This window comes from Psammomys obesus, unplaced genomic scaffold (assembly GCF_907164565.1).
Source record: "Psammomys obesus unplaced genomic scaffold, mPsaObe1.curated_primary_1811, whole genome shotgun sequence".
NCBI classification, from domain to species: domain Eukaryota; kingdom Metazoa; phylum Chordata; class Mammalia; order Rodentia; family Muridae; genus Psammomys; species Psammomys obesus.
Genome location: NW_026596073.1, coordinates 11,945,761 through 11,961,047, shown reverse-complemented (window position 1 = coordinate 11,961,047; position 15,287 = coordinate 11,945,761). Strand labels below are relative to the sequence as shown.

General features: G+C 42.0%; 1 protein-coding gene across 2 annotated transcripts in view; it reads left to right on the top strand.

The window, feature by feature from the left end:
* Nup107 (nucleoporin 107) overlaps positions 1-15,287 on the top strand; it is a 39,026-nt gene that overhangs the window by 14,005 nt on the left and 9,734 nt on the right. For both annotated transcript variants that reach the window (XM_055626227.1, XM_055626228.1), the window contains 13 exons: positions 943-1,021; positions 2,606-2,719; positions 3,653-3,743; positions 3,881-3,957; positions 5,578-5,637; positions 6,427-6,572; positions 6,685-6,733; positions 9,977-10,046; positions 10,343-10,461; positions 10,758-10,796; positions 11,341-11,491; positions 12,871-12,983; positions 13,819-13,921. In XM_055626227.1, the coding sequence (XP_055482202.1) occupies positions 943-1,021; positions 2,606-2,719; positions 3,653-3,743; positions 3,881-3,957; positions 5,578-5,637; positions 6,427-6,572; positions 6,685-6,733; positions 9,977-10,046; positions 10,343-10,461; positions 10,758-10,796; positions 11,341-11,491; positions 12,871-12,983; positions 13,819-13,921 (1,211 nt within the window). The remainder of the gene's footprint in view (positions 1-942; positions 1,022-2,605; positions 2,720-3,652; positions 3,744-3,880; positions 3,958-5,577; positions 5,638-6,426; positions 6,573-6,684; positions 6,734-9,976; positions 10,047-10,342; positions 10,462-10,757; positions 10,797-11,340; positions 11,492-12,870; positions 12,984-13,818; positions 13,922-15,287) is intronic.

Below are 15,287 nucleotides of genomic sequence, written 5' to 3'. Positions count from 1 at the left end.
AAGTGACTAGACTTTTGTTTTATCTTGTTTTTAAGAATATTTTTTTTGCCAGGTGGTGGTGCATGCTTTAATCCCAGCACTTGGGAGGCAGAGGCAGGGGAATCTCTGCGTTCAGGGCCAGCCTGGTCTACAGAGTGAGTTCCAGGACAGCCAGGACTACATAAAAAAAAAAAAAAGAAAGAAAGAAAATAAGTGCAGATCTGGAGATGGCTCCGTGATTTAAGAGCATTGGTACTCTTCCAGAGTAAATGAGTTTGGATGGTTTACAACCACCTGCAACTCCAGCTCTAGGGGATCCAACACCATATTTTGGTCTTAAAATTTTTTTAATAGTGAAAAAAGTGGGAGCTGATAGGTGTGGTGTCACATACCTCTGGGCCCAGCACCCAGGAGGCAGAGGCAGGTGAGGCCCAGTTGCAGGCCAGCTGTTCTACATAGTGAGTTCAGGCCCTCCAGAACTACATAGGTAATGCAGTAAACAGCAACCGCTTAAACAAACGCCTCATCAAAGCCAGCTTACAAGTGACCACCAGAGCATGAAATGAGTTCACCGTCCCCACTCATCTGAGACAGACTGCCTTTCTGTGTTAAGGGCTTTGTGCATTTTTCTTCATTTGTGCCTTTTTTTTCTTGTTTTGAACACACAGGTGTACATGTCTGGCAGGGGTTGGTTTTGTTGTTATCTATCAAAATAAATAAATAAATAAATAGTATTTGGATTGCGCCTTAGAAAACTGGTCTTTCCCTCTTTTGCTCCTCTTCTCTTGCTCTCTTGCTCCCTCTTGGCCTCTCTTGGCTCCCTGCCCTCTCCCCTTTCTCTGTTGGGGCACCCCTCTCTCTTTCCCCCTCCATCATGTCCTGCTCTCCCTTTCTCTCTTCATCTCCATCTAATAAACCTCTTTCATATAAAAAACAAAAAAACTCTTGTCTTTCTTTTTTCAGGGAAAATACCCTCCACACCCTAAAGCAACGGCAGCTGCTGTCCTATATAGGAAGTACCCGTCCTCTTGTCACTGAATTGGTAAGTTCCTAGTCACCGTGACTACTGTTGGGATGAGACGCACCACCAAAGCAGCACAGGAGGAGAGGGTTTATTTGACTCACACTTCCATGGCACTGTTTGTCACTGAAGGAAGTCAGGACAAGAACTCAAGCTGGGCAGGAACCTGGAGGCAGGACTGAAGCCGAGGCCATGGAGGGTGCTGCTTGCTAGTTCCCCAAGGCTTGCTCATCAGACTTTCTAATGGAACCCAGGATTGCCAGCCCAGGGATGGCACCACCACAGTGAGCTGGGCCCTCCCCATCAGACACTAATTAAGAAAATGGCCTATAGCTGGGTCTTACGGAGGCATTTTCTCAGTTGTGGTTTCCTTCTTTCAAATGACTCTAGCTTGTTGCAAGTTGACAAGAAACCAGCTAGGACAGTAAGTGTTCTTGGAAATGAAGATTGTCTCTAAGGATCATTGATAGCCTTTCTTTAGTCACAGTAAAATCACTTTTGTTTAAATTCACTGATTGTATGTGCTATCTCCCGCTAAAGTGAGGATTGTATTAATGCTAAATGTTTAAAAACATACAGAAGTGATAAGGAGTCATGATTTTACAAGTTCTGTGGAATTTGTTTCTGTTTTTGGAGATGATGTAGTGTTATTTATGTGTATATGCATTTGTGTGGGGATATGTGTACTTGTCAGTGCCTGTGCCTGCAGAAACCAGAAGAGGGCGCTGGAGTTACAGGCAGTTGAGAGCCACCAGGCTGGGGCAGGGAAGCAGACTCCTGCAGAGCCATCTCTCTAGTCCAATTTTTGGTGGTTTTTTGTTTTTTGTTTTTTTTTTTACCCCTTGAGACAGGATGTAGTGTCGCTCAGGTTGGCTGTGAACTTGAGATCCTCCCTCTGCCTTTGAGTGCTCTGGGATATTTTCACTTGTTTATTAGTAACTAGCGTGTAGTTGGGTTTGTTGTTTTGTCTTTGAAGGGGTGGGTGCGGTATATTTTTGGTTGTGTTTCACACTCCTGAGGATTGAACCCATGTGTATGCTGAGGTACCTTTCCACCTCCAGCTCCATTTGTGTCTCCCATGGAGAAACCTCAGAGTGAGGACTGAGTGAGCTCTCAGAAAGCTCATGCTTTCTAGTCAGGCTAGAGAGCTTCTAGTTTCCATTTGTGCTTGTCCATTCTCTAGGTCTACTTGTAGTACAGTGAGGGAATAAGCTCAAATATGTAGTGTTGCCTGCCTGGGCTGGGCTAGGATAATGGTATCCTGTGCTTGGCGGACTAGGCATGCACCATATTGGGCCAACAAAGTCTATTTGGGAAGGGGAGCAGCAGACACATGTGCCAATTAGGAACCCTTCTGGCACTTCATTCTCTCTATTAACTAGATTTTAAAAGAATTTCTTTCTGTGTGTGAGTACCATATAGATTTACCATGTCATGATGGTTTTAAGGTGTGTATAGGTGTATATAGAACCAACATTGTAGCTAAAAGCTCAGCATTTGAACTGTCCTGAGTTGGATCTCTAGTACCGTATGCATAACTGACTAAGGTAGTAAATAATGAATAAACAAAAATCTTTATAGCTCATAGTGAGTTGTTTCTTATAGGATCCTGATGCTCCCATTAGACAGAAAATGCCACTTGATGATCTGGATAGAGAAGATGAAGTTAGGTTACTCAAATATCTTTTCACTCTAATCCGTGCTGGAATGACAGAAGAGGTAAGTGATGTCATACCCCTGCCGGGTCAGGCCCCAGGTGCCGTGAACTTGACATTGGAGAGTGTGCGTGGCCCCATCCAGCGTCCTGCTCCACCCTCATTGGCATTTCCTGACAGAGCACATGGCTGTGAAATGTCAGCCAGTGTACTCTGATCTCCAGAGCCCTTAGCAGCTCTTCAGCAGCCTCTGTCTTGTCCTGTTGCATTGCATACTCTAGGTACAGCCTCCTTCTCTCTTCTCATGTTTATGCATGTCACTGGTGATACTACTTACAACATTGGGTCTTCCATTTCTTCCTGGTAATGTTTAATTTAAGGAAATATCAATGGAGTAAATAAGTGATAGCTCTCTCCTCATATTTTTTCTTTTGTTTCTTGCTTCTTTTATTTTGCGCGCGTTTGTGTGTGTGTGTGTGTGTGTGTGTGTGTGTGTGTGTGTGTGTGTAGTATTGGCTGTCCTAGAACTCATTCTGTAGACCAGGCTGACTACTCTTTCTCCTGAGTGCTAAGATTAAATGCATGTGACACCCCCACCTGGGTTATAGAGACTTTTTATAATAATTTTTATTCCATACATCAAGTGTCCATCAAATCCATTTTTTTTTTTTAAGTAAAATTCCATGTTAGTGAGCTAATGCCATAGAACCCTATTAGCAATTCTAAAATGTTGAAAGAAGGGAATTACTAGAAAAATGAGGGGCCCGGTTCAAGCAAGCCTCATGTGCTTGAAGCCGTGGTTTGATCCCCAGCCTGGACAAAATAAGAACCGAACAGCCCAGCTCTACGCGTTTGTGGGCAAAGTGGAGTGCCATTACCATTGCCTCCCGCATCCCTGGGACAGTTGTGCCACTTGGTAGCTCAGCTTGTCACGCTGGGTTCTGTGTTTTTTCAGTTCCGCACCAGCGGTGTCGCTCACAGTTCTCTCTTTCCGAAGGCACAACGGCTCTGTAAACGTTGCGGGCAAGCATGGCGAGCCGCGACCCTGGAAGGCTGGAAACTGTATCATGACCCTAATGTTAATGGAGGTTTGTTGGGCTTTATTCTGAGTCGGATGTGGAGGTATTTGGCTGTGTACCTGAGGTTTGGTGAATGGTAGTCTTTCTTTGTAGAAGCAATTGAAATGCTTCATTTTAAGTGATGAATTTCCCTGTATGTTTTGCAGGGACAGAGCTAGAACCTGTTGAAGGGAATCCATATAGACGGATTTGGAAGATTAGCTGCTGGAGAATGGCTGAGGATGTAAGATACTCACCTGCACGCCAGTTTGATTAAATGAAGGTGTACTGGGGAGCTATGAATGTTCAGAAAAGCTTTAGTCAAGTTAGGACTAGGCTTGCTGACTTAGCAGAATTGTGCAGCCACCACGTACTAAGAATTAAACTTTGCTGTGAGGCAGAAGCACAGGAGACAAAGCACGAGCTAGGGAAGGGCAGTTGGCTAAAGCTTGCAGCCACCTTTCTCAGAACACACCCACATGTAACTCTTAAAACTTAGATTTGGGCTGTTGAGAAGGAAAACTCAAGGTCGGAGTTGAAGGTAAATAGGTTGGGAAGCTAGAGGAATGGGAGGTGTGTGAGGCTGGACAGAAAGCTCAGACAGGAAGTACCAGTTCTGTTATGAATGACAACCATCCTTCTAAAGTCACCACAGAGTGCAGGGTTGTGCAGAAAATCTCACAGGGTTTATAGAAGAATTAATGGGGTTACGAGAAAATTCTTTAAAATGCCATCAGTTGCGCATAAAAAGTGAATAAAAATGAGAGCTGGAGAGATGGCTCAGCAGGTCAAAACACTTGTTGCACAAGCTTCCCAGCCTTATTTGGTGCCTGGAACCCACCTAAAAGTGGGAGAGAACTGACTGCACAAAGCTGACCTCTAACCTCTACACATGCTCTGTGGCCTGTGCACCACACCTGGGCACGTGTACACTCTCTGTTCATACAATAATAATAATGAAAACTAAGTTTTTTATAGGCAATAAAATCAGTGTTACCTTTGTCAAATAGTTAATAAGTGTAGAGAAACAATAAGCAGTGTACTCTTTTTTTTGTTTTGTTTTGTTTTTTTAAGCCCTGGAATTTGCTTGTTGTATTGGATGTCAGGAAGTCGAGAGCGGAGTGTTTAAGAAGAGGTAAAATTGAAATCACAGGAAGAAATTAGGAGCCTGTTAGAATTATTCAGCCACTAATCAGTAAGGCCCTGCCTGTGATGGTAGTGGTAGGAATAAAAAGGGGAGTCTCGGGGCTGGAGAGATAACTCTCTGGAAAGAGAAATGTCTGAGTTCAATTCCCAGCAGCCTCATGGCAGCTCACAACCATCTGTAATGGGATCTGATGCCCTTTTTTTTTTTTTTTTTTTGGCATGCAGGTGGATATGCAGAGAGGGCACCATATAAACTAAATTTTTTTTAAAAAAAGTCTCTTTTTGATGAAGAAATCTTAACATGCCATTGACAGAGCCCTTACAGCAACATAGAATAACCGCTTAGGAACCGGATGTAGCTGATGACCCCGTGCCTGATTTGTTTCCGGTCAACATCAGAAGGCATTGGTGCTACACAACAGTGTAGGGGAACACACCTACCTTGGTTCTGTGGAGATTAAGACCTTATCATAAATGATCCATTGGCGTTGCCTTACTTTCACTATGCACTTGAGATTTAAGTAATTGATTTTTTTTTTCCTGAAGATTTTAGAATTATTTTTCCAAACCAAAAAAATCCTTCCTGCTCCCATCTGTCACCGAAGCTGATGAATTAAGTGACTAATTCATGAATCAATGAATCAATCTAGAATTATGAAGAAAACTCACACACTAGGAAAAGTAATAATCACAAATCTTTTTACTTACTGTGTTTTAGGAACTTTTTAATAAATACGAAAGAGCGATTTATGCAGCACTGAGTGGGAATCTCAAGCAGGTATGTGAGCTATGGACTAAAACCAAACAGTTAAATATTCTCCTAATTCTGTGTGGCAAACTTGAGCAGCTTTCTGACAGCCTCTGTGCCAGAGATCATCAGAAAGCAGAACAGTGATAACCTGCCTGTTTTGAGAACCACATACACATAGTTCTCACTTGTTTCTGTGGGGTTTTGGTTGTTAACTTTTTTCTGTTATTTTGTTATAGTTTCTTGATACTAGCTCATTCAAGCCTCATATTTGCTTTTTTGCTGTTATATTTTGTTCGTGTTGTTGAGACTAGGGTCTTGCTTTGTAGATTAGGTTTCTTCGAACTCATGACGCTACTCCCTCAGGCTTCTCAGTGGTAGGATTACTGATGCACTGACTTACATGAGGAGTCGCAGTATCCATTTCCTCATGACTCTTGTACCCAGTGATCTGTCTAGAGATGCAGTGCTGATGCACAGTGCCTGCCTGGGCCTAAGCCCGTGTATGGGCTCCCCAGAGCCCCTTTGTCCCTCATGTTTCAGCAGCTCTTCTGAGGGATGCTGTAATAATTTCAGATACCCTTTGTTGTTAGCATTCCAAGTCAGTGTGACTGAATTTGTTACAGAAAAAAATCTTAATTATTCAAACTTCTCAGAAGTTCTAGTGTGGGAGAAAGGAGGTTGTTTGGTATAAAATTTTAAGCCCCGTGGTGTTCTCTGTCATTAGAAGATGGTTTAAAGTCCTTGACTGGTGGGTAGTCAGTTTCCCTTTCTTTTTTGTTGGCTGTATCGGTGTTTCTGTTCTGGTTGGATGAAAAGCTTCTTCCTGTCTGTGACACCTGGGAAGACACAGTGTGGGCCTACTTCCGGGTGATGGTGGACAGCCTGGTGGAGCAGGAGATTCGGACGTCAGTGATGACGCTCGATGAAACGGAGGAGCTCCCTCGAGAGTACACGGAGGCTAAGTGAGTGCAGAGCTTCGTGCTGGGCGCGGTGGTTGCTGCTGCTGGGAAGCTTTGCTGCACAGCACCCTTCATGTTGTCATTTCTGTCCCTTTTTGTTTTTCCTCTTTTAAAGCTGGACCTTAGAAAAGGTTTTTGAAGAACTTCAAGCCACTGACAAAAAGGTAAATGGTCATATAACCCTGTTATGTGTAGCATATGAAATTAATGTTATGTAGTTGTACACTGTAGCTGAAAGGGGGAAAATGTGGAATCCTCCTTTCTCATCTTTTCTTTACTGTTATCAGAATAAGATACCTCAAAAGTAGTATTTATTGGGTAGGACCTGGTAGTCCATCACCATAAGTTCCAGTAATGACTGAGCTACATAGTGAGACCCTGTCTCAAAACAAAATGAAAAGCACTTTTTTAGTGTTTCTTTGCAGTAACTAATGTATATGTACTAGTAATAATAATAGTAATAATAATAATCTACCAGTAAGACCTGTATACCTCCTGCCAAGCCCCTTGCCCTTATCTCCTCACACAGTAAAGCATACCAACACAAGCATGCTGTATCCTTCTCATGGCCTTTCAAGCAAGTGTCAGTGGCGAGGTACTGTGTACAGGATTGGAGTCTCTTTCATATCACGTTGCCCCACGGCTTGTTTTTTCCATTTAATGGTAATCCCTCCACGTTACTTGCTATATTTTAGCCAATTTTTTTTTTTTTTTTTTTTTTTAAGAGATAAGGTCTTACTGAATACCTCCAACTGCCTTGCACTTACTAGTAAGCCCAGACTGGCCTGAGGCTCCTGGTAATTCTCCTGCCTCAAACTCCCAGGTGCTGGAATTTCAGGTGTGCTGTCACACATGGCTTTATTTTTTGTTTTGTTTTTCGAGACAGAGTTTCTCTGTGTAGTCTTGGCTGTCCTGGATTCACTTTGTAGACCAGGCTGGCCTCAAACTCACAGAGAGCCATCTGCCTCTGCCTGCCTGAGTGCTGACATTATAGGCTTGCACCACCAAACCTGGCTCAGACCTGCCTTTAATGTCTTTATTTAAAAAAAAAAAGAAAAAATTTTTCTTTAAGTTAGCATTCAGGGTGGTTGGTTTCATCGTAGTTTCTTCATACATGTGTCATTATTCATTGTTCAAAGTCATTCTCCTTCCACTGATCTTTTGATAGCTATATAATGTTCTGGAGAATAGGTATAGAAGGTTTTGTTTTCTTTTCTTTTCCTTCCTTGAGAAGGTTTTCACATTTGATTCTGGTACCATAAAGAACATGTGTAATGTGAAGATGTGTGAGCTTCCTGCTAGTGCTGTGTCTTTAAGGCTAAGTTCCCTAAAAACCGTGTTGACGGTGCTGCCAGGTTAAAGAACACAGTGTACCCTTGGAATGTGTAGTGCATGTACCTCAGCTTTCTAAGTTACTGACAGTTATCATACCTTCAAGCTATACAAGTGAAGCTAAAAGAGAGAAAAACATGCTCAACAGGAAAGTATCAAGATTGCAGTAATGAATACTACCACAAGTAATTTTTTTACATTGTGCATTCATTTCAGTCCTGAATGTTACACTTTATAGTTTTGCTAGCCCATCAGTGTAGGTAGGAATCAGGGCTGAGTTTGTTTCCCTGTGTCTATGTGTAAATTTCTTTTAAGACTTTAAACATTTTTTAAAATTTTATGTTAATTGGTGTTTTCCCTGTATGTATGTTCTTGTGCCACATGCATGCAGTGCCCGTGGAGGCCAGAAGAGGGTGCCAGATCCCTTGGAATTCAAGTAACAAAGTTATTAGCTGTCATATTGGTGCCTGGATCAAACCCAGGTCCTCTGAAAGAGCAGCTGTTGCTCTTAACAGCTGAGCTGTCTCTGTGGCCCCTATTTGTTTATAAATTCCTTATTTTGTCCAATAACTTTTCTTTTGGGTTTTATTTTTCTATATTATTGAATGGATGTACTTTGTGCAGTATGGATATTAATGCTTTTTCTGCCAAGGGTTTCTGACTAGTGTGTATATATTTTGGAAACTGTATGAGTAGGTAAACCAAGTCAGGACTAGAAGTAACTGTCTCAAGGTTCAGGGACGTTACCTATGGTGGCAACTGAAGGCTGAGGGAGTTACAGGCAATGTGTTGCGCACACTTACATGGCACAGCCATCTGTGCTTGCTGTAACTACTTAGAGAAGAGCACAGCGCCCTGCTCCCAAAGCCTCTCATTCAAGCGAGTGACTAAAGGAAAAAGGCTAGACATAAGATATGGAAGTGTTTCAGGACCCCGTAAACAATAGACTTTTATTGAAAGACATAAAATAAGACATGGGGGAAGTAGATCAAACAATTCTGAATGAGAAGATTTGAAAATGTTAGTCATTCTAAAATTAAAAAAGAACCCTAATAATTTGGGGAGATTGTTTTTTTTGGGGAAAAAAATCTAAGTAGAATTATAACTAAGACTGAGAGGAACAAGGAAAAAGCCCCAGCAGCACTTACAGACTGAGCAGAACAGGGCAGAGTGGCTGTGGGGAAAACAGGTCAATGACCCCAAGTCTAAGAACAGGCATGTTCATGAGCACAACAGGCGTCAGGCATGACCTTTCCCATGGAAGGAAGACAGCCCAAGCCTTAACTAAAGCCATGTAACTGAGCTAAATGCCACATAGAGCAAATGCTTTGGCTGTATAAAAGAATAAACATTAAGAGACAATTGACTGCTAAGAAAAATTAAAATATATTTGACAAAAATTTACTGATACTTCAAAAAAAAAAAAAAGCATGCAGTTATCTGGTCACCACTGTCTTGCTACGCTCAGTGACACCTGTAGAAGAAAATAACCTTAAAGTGATTTTGCGTAGTGCTGTGTGTGTTGAAATATTATCTTGTGCTTTATTTTGCGTCAGACCCCTGGGTCCTTCTGTTCTACTTTGCCATAGTATGCCAAGATAAGCAGGAATAAAATGTAAAGAATAGTAAGTTTGGGGCCCGCAGTGCCTCAACGGGTGACGACTCCAGGCTAGGCCTGACCGCTGAGTTTCTTTTCTAGGCTGCACATGGTGTCCCCACAACAGTGGACCCCACAACTTGCCTCCTGACCTGCAGGGGCACTGTGGCATGCATGCCGTTACACATCTGCCTGCACTCATGAGGGATAAATACGTGGGTGTTTTAAAAAGATAGGAAGTGGAATAACATTTCCTAAGATTAGACTGTCTTACAGAAGATATGCTCAGTTCTGTGTCTGTGTGCTATAAATATTATCCTAAAGGCAGCATCCCTAAAGCCTTTTATTTCTAGCTTCATGTACATGCCATCAAAAATTGGACATCTTCAGTGTAGTAATAAGTACATTCTTCTTAATGAACGCAGAAAACTTAAGGCAGTGTGAACTTTTTTGTGTGTTTTGTTTTTTGTTTTTTCAGAGAGTTCTGGAAGAGAATCAAGAACATTACCATATAGTTCAGAAATTTCTTATCCTGGGAGACATTGACGGTGAGATACAGTTTGGTTTTGCTTTGCCTGGGTCCTTCATTTGTAGGTAGTCATCTTTGTAGCAGACATTCTTACTAGTCTTTGAGTCCTTTGCTGGCCTCCACCCGCAAATATAACATGCTTACTGGTTGCTGTAAGGCCAAACCTGAGCTGCGGTTTCCAAGGTGGAGAGCGTCCCGTGGTGGGAGTGGCAGCGGGACTCCCAGCTTCCCGTAGGTGTGCTGGGATGTCCCTGGTGATGCTTCTTTCTCCCTGCGTGTTGCTCACTGTCCAACCTTTACTCTGGCGGCCTGTAGGTTTGATGGATGAATTTAGCAAATGGCTGTCCAAGAGCAAAACCAATCTCCCTGGACACCTCCTCCGCTTTATGACTCACCTTATTTTGTTCTTCCGCACCCTGGGACTGCAGACCAAAGTAAGTAAAAGTGGACAGCATTTCCTGCTCTCCATGCTTACAGTTTGTCTCCTAACGTCAGGATCCTCTCCTGTGGTCACCTATTGATCAATCATTGTGAGTGGTTTGTTAGGTCTAGTCTGTGGCCACGGAGATCTCTAATGAGATCTGATGCCTTCTTCTGGTGTATAGGCATACATGCAGGCAGAACACTGTATACATAATAAATAAATCTTTTAAAAAAAGAAAAGCAATTGTATAATTGTATCTGTAAGTAATTGTGTTAGTAACCAGATTATGTTTTTTTTTCTATGAAGGAAGAAGTTTCCATTGAGGTTTTAAAGACATATATACAGGTAAGCTTATAGACTATAGAATTTGATTTTTTTTTCTATTTTAATGAAAGCAGAAATCAAACTGCTAATGTTTTTTAACATTTTTTTATGTGTATACGTGTTTACATGGTTGTATGTTTAGTGTGTGCATAAATGCATGTGTGAGTGTTGTGTTTTTGTGTGTGTGTGTGTGTGTGTGTGTGTGTGTCTGTGTCTGTGTGGTGCTACAGGTCAGAAGAGGGTGTTGGAGTATTGAATGGTTGTGAACCACCATGTGGGTGTTGCAAACCAAACCTGGGTTCTTTATAAGAGCAACAAGTGTTCTTAACCACAGAGCACGTCTCCAGCCTGCAAATTATACTATTTTAATATCATATGGTCTGGAAGCCACCAGAATCCACAGAGCTCTTTGAATTATTCTAAATACATTTCTAGAATTTAAAAGTATTATGATCTGAAACATTTATCTATCTATGGGCCTTTCCTAAATATATTTGAAATTGTGAAGCAAACTTTTTCAAAGCACTGCTAATTTATTTGGTCTGCTTTGCTCTCTGTTTCTTAGCTTTTGATAAGTGAGAAGCACACAAACCTCATAGCGTTTTATACCTGTCATTTGCCACAAGACCTTGCTGTTGCCCAGTATGCATTATTTTTGGAAGGCGTTACAGAGTTTGAGCAGCGACACCAGTGCCTGGAGCTGGCTAAGGAAGCAGGTAAAAGCAGTCAGGAATTTCACTCATTATTTCTTTTTAGGTATATGTTATATAAAATAATGAGTTTTGTTGGACATTTTCAAATGAGTATTTACAGGAATTTTGATCATATTTACTCCCCTACACCTGTTCACATTTTAAAAAATATGTTTGTTTATATAAGAAACAGAAGTGGGAGATTTGCACCTGGCAGGGCATGCACATGCCACAGAACATGTGTTGGTCCCTCCTTCCAGTTGATCCTGCTGCATGAGCCAGGCTGGCTGGGGCAGGGCCTTCTGGGGTTCTCCCGTCTCTGCGCGCTTCTGTAGAAGTACCGTGAGACGCTCACGCTGCTGAATCGCGCAGCTTTTCATTAGATTGCATTGGAAATGGCTCAGGCCTCCCAGTGGGTAGTGTGCGCTGTGGCCACTGCAAGGTGTTCTCAGCACCCTCATAGGCCTTTGCAGGCACATTTTCATTTTGGCTCCGGCATTTGTCCTACTGTTAAGTCATTTCTTTTGATGGGAAACATCTCAGTAAAATTCTTTTGGAGAATGAAAATATCTTTTAACTTGTATAAAAATTTTGTTTCTGGTTTGGTTTTTTGTTTGTTTGAGAAAAGGTCTTACTCTGTAGCTTACATTGCCTGAAACTTGCCCAGGCTAGCCTCAGATTCAGTAGTCCTGCACTTTGGGCTCAGTAGTCTGCTCAGTACCAAGTACTGGGATTACAGGCATAAGTCACACCTGCTCTAAAATATTTTTAAACTATGATATTTTTCTTATGTTTTTCAGTTGTATGTGTTATATTTAAAATAATGGGTAGCAGTGCACACATGTTCGTGTTCCATGGTGCACATGTGGACATCAGAATACAACCCACAGGAGTGACTATTTCCTACCGCCTGGGTCCTGGGGATTGAACGCAAGTCATCAGACTTGGTGACAAGCCACTTCACTTGCGGAGCCATCTCACTGGCCCTGTGTATTATATCTTTAAGAAATTGTTTTAGGAGCTGGAGAGACGGCTTACTGGTTACGAGCACTGTCTGCCCTTTCAGAGGTCCTGAGTTCAATTCCCAGCAACCACATGGTGGCTCACAGTCATCTATAATGTGATCTGATGCCCTCTTCTGGCATGCAGGTGTACATGCAGATAGAGCACGCATACATAAAATTTAAATAAATAAATTTTAAAGAAATTGTTTAGGGGGTGGGGACGAAGCTCAGTGGCAGAATGCTGTCCAGCATCTGTAAAGCTCTCGGTCAATCCTCAGTGCCAAAAATACGAAAAAGAATTACTCCAAATTTACCAAATTGTAACTGTTTAAAGAATGTTCATATTAATAACTACTATTTGGGTTTTGTTTTGTTTTGTCATTTCCTAAAATTTCTTAGATTTGGATGTTGCAACAATAACAAAAACTGTAGTCGAGAATATTCGTAAGAAGGATAATGGTGAATTTAGTCACCATGACTTGGCTCCATCCCTAGACACTGGCACAACTGAGGTAATTTGGGTGAGGGGAGATGAAAGTTTAATGTGACTTATATTCTAGCTTCGTGTTCTTTGGTGAACTTCAATAGAACACAGTGGCTTCTGTCTGTCTTTTTTAAAGAACATAAAGGCCTTAACTTTTTAAAATACACTTATTTTTATATTGTGTGAATGGGTGTTTTGCATGAATGTATGTGTGTACACTTTGTGTATGGCTTGTGCCCAAGGAAGCCAGAAGAGGGTGCTGGATCTCTTGGAAGTGGAGTTACAGACAGTTGTGGGTCGTCGTGTGGATTTAGAGAATCAAACCCATGACCTCTGGAAGAGCAACCAGAGCTCTTAACCACTGAACCATCACTCCAGCCCCCCAAGGCCTTTTAAATGACAAAAATTGGCAGTAGTTTGAAGGCTTTGTTGAAACACTGAATTATGATAAAGAAGCCTTTTCAGAGCATGCCAGAGTATTCTCTTTTCACTCATCAGGTTCTGCTAGATACTTTAAAAGCCGCTGACTCCTGTTTTTAGGAAGAAAGATGAAATCTCAGAAGGAAAACAACTTGGGGCTGGGAGTGTGGCTCAGAGCTGCATGCTCTCCTAGCATTTGTGAGCCCCAGGGTTATTTCCTGCATCCCATATCAGATGAGTTAGCTTGGTGGAGCATACGATGAATAATTCCAGATTGATAGGCCAGTGGGGTTTTTCTGTAATTCAATAGAGAGCTGTTAAGAACAAACCAACAAAAGTTGGGTTCGTTCTTAATTTTTATATAACTGGGGAAATTTTATCATTAGAGTGCATTACCAGTTCCACTTGAAGTAAAATGTATTTTCTCTTCTTTCAATGACTAGGAGGACCGCCTGAAGATCGACGTGATTGACTGGCTAGTGTTTGACCCAGCACAGAGGGCAGAAGCACTTCGGCAAGGCAATGCCATCATGAGGAAGTTCTTAGGTGGGTTGTCTTGCCCTCTTACAGTTTCTGATCTGATTCTTAAGTTTGTTTTTTATAATTTGATTTTGTTTTTACAGAACATTTCATTTATTTCATAAATAAATGGGAAGGTGGGATAGTTGGTAAGGACTGTAAGCGCACCTTAGTCCCAGAGAGCAGGTGCTCTTGGCAGTCAAGTGCCTCCACCTGTGCCTGCTGTGATCCAGTGACGCACAGAGGAACATCTGAAGTGACGCATTAGTGCTGAGTACTCATCCATTCATCAGTAAATATGTACTGGGCTGAAGAGATGGCTCACAGTCAAGAGAGCTTGCTGCTCTTGTAGAGGAACCGAGTTCAGTTCCTAGCACCCATGTAGCTGCTCACAAGTATCCGTAACTCTAGTTCTAGGGGAACATACATGGAGGCAGAACATTCACACATATGATAGAAAATAAATAGGAAACTGAACAGCCTGAGCAGCTATGTCTCCAGCATGCTCAGTCCATGGGATTAGAGTCACAGTTTTGACCTTTCCTGTCATCAGTGACAGGTCTTGTTCTGAACAATAGTCTTTGCTTTTGCGCTGGAGAGTGCATGTGCCATGGTACATGTATGGACATCTTACTCTCCTTACAAATGACAACTTCTCTCCTTCCACCATGTTGGTCCCAGTGATGAACTCAGGTCTTTGGGCTTCGCAATAAGCACCTCTACCTACGGAGACATCTCAGCTGGGTCCTCACTCTTACAAAGCACAGGGCACCTTGGTCTCTCAAGTCAGCAGTACTTTTTTTTAAGATTTATTCATTTTATTTTATATGTATGGCTATTTGCCTACATGCATATATATGTGCACCACATACAGGCCTGTTGGCATAGATCCCCTGAAACTGAAGTTACAGACAGTTGTGAGTGATCATGTGAGTGCTGAGAATTAAACCTGGATCCTCTAGAGGCGCAGCCAGTGCCCTTAAACGCTGAGCCACTGTGCAGCTCCAAGTCAGTAGTTCGTTAGCAAAAACTGTATCTCCAGACAGGAACAGGTGACCAAGGAACCGCACTGCATGTGCAACTAAAAGGCTGAGAGATCCCACAAAAAGATGCATAACAGTGGACCTCATGTGGCCAGCCATGTGCTAGCACAAACAACTGAGCAAAGCTCCGAAGGAATCCCATCCAGATACACTTTATAAAGGTTCCTTATATCGTTCTCAGTTTCAGAGTGAATTTCCTTTATGAACAGTTAGGGAGTTCATTATTTAGTAATGTCTTAAAACATAACCTAGAAACATAACAATCTAGAAACAGGAACTGAAAAAGGACAAACATAATGCTTCAGAGATCAAGAAGCATTACATAGTTCACCTTTTAAAAGTAGCTCACC